Raw genomic sequence first — 6,282 nt, forward strand, 5'->3', positions numbered from 1 at the left:
AATTGCTGAGTGGCCAACTGGCCATGGGATCAAATAACATCATTGTGATGGGGGAGGGCATCTGAGGAGAGGCCCACAGTCGTGGACTTTGAAAACAGCTGGAATACAGATTCCACATGTAGAAGTGATCAATACTACACTGGTTGTCTATGGGAAGACATGAACCTGACCCGATTCAGATCCCACACAAGTATGCAACAACATGGATTATTTCAGAGGCTTTTTCACCTTGACAAGAATATAATGATTGCTCAAACACTGCATATGGGGGGGGGGGGGCATCAATATAAAAATATCTATGTTGTGTCGGCTTTCAGAAGCTCCTATTGGTTGAACCCTAATAATACATATCTCCACAATACATGGCAGTTTTTTATGAGTTAATAAAGGTGATGGGGAAAGGCACATGACAATCCAGTTCTAGACGGTCAGACACTTTATTTCCCACAGCCGAAGCTCACAGTAACAGTCTTCTCATCAGCAGCAGTTTCTGCTGGTGTCTTTGGCAGCGGTCTGCTCCAGGTTGGCCCGATCCGATCCTGGTGACACAAACAGCCACAAAGATCATCACACTTCACATCATCAAAGATCATCACACTTCACATCATCTGTGATAGAGAATAAATGAAAGTAAGAGTTCTTGAGATTCGGCTTACTTGATTATATTTAATATGATTTAAGGTCTCATGAGATGAAGAGAATGCCACTAGCACAATAGAGAGCCAAAGTGAAACGTCACTTCCTGCTTTCTCCCTGTACCAGCGCTGAAGAAATTATGAATGGCAGTGAACGGAGAATAATGCAACTTTTTTTAATTGTGCCACGGGGTGCCAACGTTAATCTTGTCAATTTAAAGCATAACTTTGCATGTCAAACCTTTGACTGGTGGTGTATGTCATGTGAGAACTCACGGACCAGAAATCTCTGCTTGTTATGAGATGAAAGTGATTCCTTACTGATACTGTTTCCTTGTCCAATGCTGGTGGGTGTGACTCCTCCCTCCATGTCCTTCAGTATGGAGTCCTCAAAGGCCAAAGCTGCCACTCTGAAGAAAAACTCCTGCACATTCTCCCCTAAGACAGAGGGAAATATGTTTGATTTGATCTCCGATATTGGGTTCATGATTTGATACAACCACGATACAATGTAATCAATAAAAGTTGAAGAGCATGGTGCAGGTTAAACATTTGTATGAATTAACATTTTGGCTCATGATTAGTATGAAAAATACCCCATAAAACAATTATGGACAAAAAGGTGGCATTCTTATAATTAAGCAATAGATCAGGACAGGCCGTGTTATATGCTTATTATACCCGATGGGCCGCATAATGACCAGGTATGCTATATAACATACACATCATAAAAATATTCACCTAGGCTATTTAAAAGGAGATGTGTGGAAATTTAATTTGAGCCTATCACAATTCAAATTGTGTTTAGAGGGAGATAATTTCACTGGACTTCTTGTCCGGGAGATTTTAATTTGTCAGACTTTGATTAAAGCACCCCCCCCTTCCCTAACCTAATTTAATTTAACTTAATTATGAGACTTAAAGAGAGTGAGCATACCTGATTTGGCCGATACAGCCCAAAACTCTGCCTGCATCTCTGTTGCCATCCTGATGGCGTCTTTCTCTGTCCTGTGCCGTTCCTCTGAGGGCTGAAGGAGAAGACAATGAGGTCAAAGCAGAAAATGATAAAAAAATCTGCTCAAAAGAAAATATTAAAAACTGGTAACATTCATTGCAAGTGATCAAAAAATCATCCATACACTCACCAGCAGGTCACTCTTGGTGCCAACCAGGAAGATGAAACACGATCCAGGCTCATTTTCTCTCATGGCCTCCTCTAACCACTGCCTGGGTGGATGAAATCAATTTACATTTCTGGATTTCAAAACTCACTTTCTGGCCCATCCTCAACAAGACATTTCAGAACCATCATCAACCAAAAAGCGTGTGACAGTGTACCCTCTGACCCTTGACACCTGTCACATAAGCCACGACTTATGAGAGAGAGAGAGAGAGAGAGAGAGAGAGAGAGAGAGAGAGAGAGAGAGGATAAGAAGAGACGAGAGTGAAACAGACAGAGCAGAGCTGTGTGTGTGTGTGTGTGTGTGTGTGTGTGTCCAGGTGATTGGCAGCTGCAGCATGATGTAAAGGTCAGGTTGCATCGAATGGTTGCATCCCCTTAAAGTAGGATCACCCTGTACTCTCTCACTATATGACTGATGCATGTTTTTCACACAGCCCCCTGCTGCACCCAGTGTTGGAGCCTCATTGACTATGAATGGACTGTGGGGGAGGAGGGGGGCTGCAGGCAGGCACATATAGTGCACTGTAAAGAACTCAAGGCAGCCCGGCTAGCTCAGTCGGTAGAGCATGAGACTCTTAATCTCAGGGTCGTGGGTTCGAGCCCCACGTTGGGCGCTGATTTTGGGGACCAAAATGGAACTAAGCCTTAACTTTACTGTGTTAGCGGCCGTGTAGACACAATGCCCTTATTTGAGCTGCCAGCGCCTTTCTACAATTCATTCTCTATGGTAAGGAAGCACGTTAAACCACACATGGGCAAAATATGGCCCGCGGCCCTCGGGCACCTGTGTGGCCCGCGATGGAATTGAAAAAAATATATATATTTTCTTTTTTTACAGTGCACCTGAACGCAACATGCAAGATACCCGCTGAATAAGTGTCCAAATGTTCATGTCATTCTGGCCAATACTTTCTGTTATAGCATTTCAGTCTGGAATATAACTAACTTAAAGTCGAGCTGAACCCAAAAATGACTTTTCTTTTCTTTTAGTTCAAATACCTGGGTATGCAGTGCACCGATGTAATAATGTATGCAAACAAAATCACAACAATCTAATTTCTTTAGTTTTTCACACTTTTTCACATCAAAAGTTCATTTTTCAAGATTTTATTGATAACAGTAATGTACAGTTTGCTGACGTCACCTAGTACTATCAAATTTCTACCCCATTTCAGCCAATCATATCACGACATGCAGCTGTCAATCAAATCTTCATTTCTGGATCATTTTCTCTTCCAAATGAAGTAGAAAATGGCGCCTAGTGCCTGTCATCTGGCAGAATTCCTATCCCATAAACTAACTACTAACTTGGCCAATTGTTAGAAACATGAACAAAAAACAAAAACTATAATCTCTAAGAATGCAAAGAAATGTAACTGGCTCGTTAAAATGCGCATTCCAGGGATATCGTATTTACAGCAGCGATAATGGCGCGCGCATCCGAGAGCTTGGTTGTCAGGGGTCGCACTTCGGAGATTCCAGGCCGACGTGCTGCACTCTCCGCTCGGCAACACGAAGGTAGCTGGCTGCCTGCGGCTCGCTGAGCTCCACTCCTCCCGTCAAAAGGCTCTTCCCGAGGGGAGCGCCACAACACACTGAATCCCACTCGATTTGGAGGCGGAACACGCCAGGATTGGCCAAAGCCCAATCCAGTCCCCAGAATTGTCAAATAAAATCATCGACATGATACTATGACCCGCCTCTCAACCTGTCATCTTAGACAAACTATGTTTTCAGTCTGAAACGGACTCATTATGCACGTGACGAACAGGTTCAGTTCGACTTTAACTTCTAACTTAGTTAGAATAACTTAACTTTACCACTATTCCTTCAGATGTTGTAGTTATCATAGACTGTGTTGCATAGTTGATTGCTCTATTGCTGACAAAAATGTGTTATTGTAAGTCGCTTTGGATAAAAGCGTCTGCCAAATGACGTAATGTAATGTATGTAATGTAATGAATATGGAATATCTTTCAATAATCTTTATGACTAAAAGGCTACATTGAAATAGAAATTTAAATAATTAACTTGTTGGTTTTGGATTCATTTAGCTTCAAGAGTGCATTTTTGTTCGTGTGACCCTCAACACAGGCTTTGATCATCCCGGGCCACTTACTGATACTAATGCTTAAATTAACCCACTCATAGTCTGGTTTATTTCAAGAAAAACATTTCGGCTAGTGGAAATTCTAATTGGCTGGTAACTTTAAAATCTAGCAGCCATATTGGCAGGTGGTCAAAAAAGTTAATTTCAAGCCCTGAGAGCAGGTGGTGACATAGGAGTGAGTGAGAAAAGGATCAAATATTGGTGTTTAAGACTGAATAATGACATCACAACTGTTAATTTAAAATGAGTTCAAATGCCCCAAATTTTTCGTGCTGGCGCCGTTCGGCCCTCAGCAAAACCTGGTAGCGAGGACATTTTTTTTGGCCCTCTCTATCATCAAAGTTGCCCATCCATGGGTTACGGCATGACAATATTTGTTCGGCCCCTGGCAACAATCTGGGTTTCTCATGTGGCCCCCCATGAAAAATAGTTGCCCACCCCTGGTTTAAACGCTCTCAGCGTCTAGTGTTTTTGGCGGAGCGCTCTGGGTGTCTCACGCTGAAAAAAGTTGAACATTTGGAGGAAAAGCGCGCTGCTCGTCAGCTACAGTCTAGTCTAGTTCTCTGGCCCATCCTCTACAAGTCATTATAGCTACAAAGTCTAGTTCTCTGGCTCATCCTCTACAAGTCATTACAGCTACAAAGTCTAGTTCTCTGGCTCATCCTCTACAAGTCATTTCACCTACAAAGTCTAGTTCTCTGGCTCATCCTCTACAAGTCATTACAGCTACAAAGTCTAGTTCTCTGGCTCATCCTCTACAAGTCATTACAGCTACAAAGTCTAGTTCTCTGGCCCATCCTCTACAAGTCATTTCACCTACAAAGTCTAGTTCTCTGGCCCATCCTCTACAAGTCATTATAGCTACAAAGTCTAGTTCTCTGGCTCATCCTCTACAAGTCATTACAGCTACAAAGTCTAGTTCTCTGGCTCATCCTCTACAAGTCATTACAGCTACAAAGTCTAGTTCTCTGGCCCATCCTCTACAAGTCATTTCACCTACAAAGTCTAGTTCTCTGGCTCATCCTCTACAAGTCATTTCACCTACAAAGTCTAGTTCTCTGGCTCATCCTCTACAAGTCATTTCACCTACAAAGTCTAGTTCTCTGGCTCATCCTCTACAAGTCATTTCACCTACAAAGTCTAGTTCTCTGGCTCATCCTCTACAAGTCATTATAGCTACAAAGTCTAATTCTCTGGCTCATCCTCTACAAGTCATTACAGCTACAAAGTCTAGTTCTCTGGCTCATCCTCTACAAGTCATTACAGCTACAAAGTCTAGTTCTCTGGCCCATCCTCTACAAGTAATTTCACCTACAAAGTCTAGTTCTCTGGCTCATCCTCTACAAGTCATTATAGCTACAAAGTCTAGTTCTCTGGCTCATCCTCTACAAGTAATTTCACCTACAAAGTCTAGTTCTCTGGCCCATCCTCTACAAGTCATTTCACCTACAAAGTCTAGTTCTCTGGCCCATCCTCTACAAGTCATTATAGCTACAAAGTCTAGTTCTCTGGCTCATCCTCTACAAGTCATTTCACCTACAAAGTCTAGTTCTCTGGCCCATCCTCTACAAGTCATTTCACCTACAAAGTCTAGTTCTCTGGCTCATCCTCTACAAGTCATTATAGCTACAAAGTCTAGTTCTCTGGCTCATCCTCTACAAGTCATTATAGCTACAAAGTCTAGTTCTCTGGCTCATCCTTTACAAGTCATTTCACCTACAAAGTCTAGTAGTTCTCTGGCTCATCCTCTACAAGTCATTACAGCTACAAAGTCTAGTTCTCTGGCCCATCCTCTACAAGTCATTTCACCTACAAAGTCTAGTTCTCTGGCCCATCCTCTACAAGTCATTATAGCTACAAAGTCTAGTTCTCTGGCTCATCCTTTACAAGTCATTTCACCTACAAAGTCTAGTTCTCTGGCTCATCCTCTACAAGTCATTATAGCTACAAAGTCTAGTTCTCTGGCTCATCCTCTACAAGTCATTATAGCTACAAAGTCTAGTTCTCTGGCTCATCCTCTACAAGTCATTATAGCTACAAAGTCTAGTTCTCTGGCTCATCCTCTACAAGTCATTATAGCTACAAAGTCTAGTTCTCTGGCTCATCCTCTACAAGTCATTACAGCTACAAAGTCTAGTTCTCTGGCTCATCCTCTACAAGTCATTTCACCTACAAAGTCTAGTTCTCTGGCTCATCCTCTACAAGTCATTACAGCTACAAACTCCAGTTCTCAAGCCAAAAAAGAAACAAATGAAAAACTAGTGGCCACTGTATGTAGCTGAAGGGGATAGATTCTATCCCCTTCAGCTACAAACAGTGGCCACTAGCTATCCGATAGAAGATGTGTGAGGGAA

The 6,282-nt window shown here is 42.4% G+C and overlaps 1 protein-coding gene across 1 annotated transcript in view; it reads right to left on the reverse strand.

Moving 5' to 3' along the window:
- Window positions 1-251: 251 nt before the first annotated feature.
- The window catches only part of LOC310791687 (ras-related protein Rab-36-like), a gene marked incomplete at its 5' end in the record, with an annotated part of 17,986 nt that continues 11,955 nt past the window's right edge, over window positions 252-6,282 (reverse strand). The window contains 4 exons of the mRNA XM_083653342.1: window positions 252-539; window positions 957-1,073; window positions 1,573-1,663; window positions 1,781-1,862. Of these exons, the coding sequence (XP_083509468.1) occupies window positions 478-539; window positions 957-1,073; window positions 1,573-1,663; window positions 1,781-1,862 (352 nt within the window). The 3' untranslated portion in view covers window positions 252-477. The remainder of the gene's footprint in view (window positions 540-956; window positions 1,074-1,572; window positions 1,664-1,780; window positions 1,863-6,282) is intronic.

This window comes from Poromitra crassiceps, assembly GCF_964638095.1.
Source record: "Poromitra crassiceps genome assembly, chromosome: 17".
Taxonomy (NCBI): Eukaryota; Metazoa; Chordata; class Actinopteri; order Beryciformes; family Melamphaidae; genus Poromitra; species Poromitra crassiceps.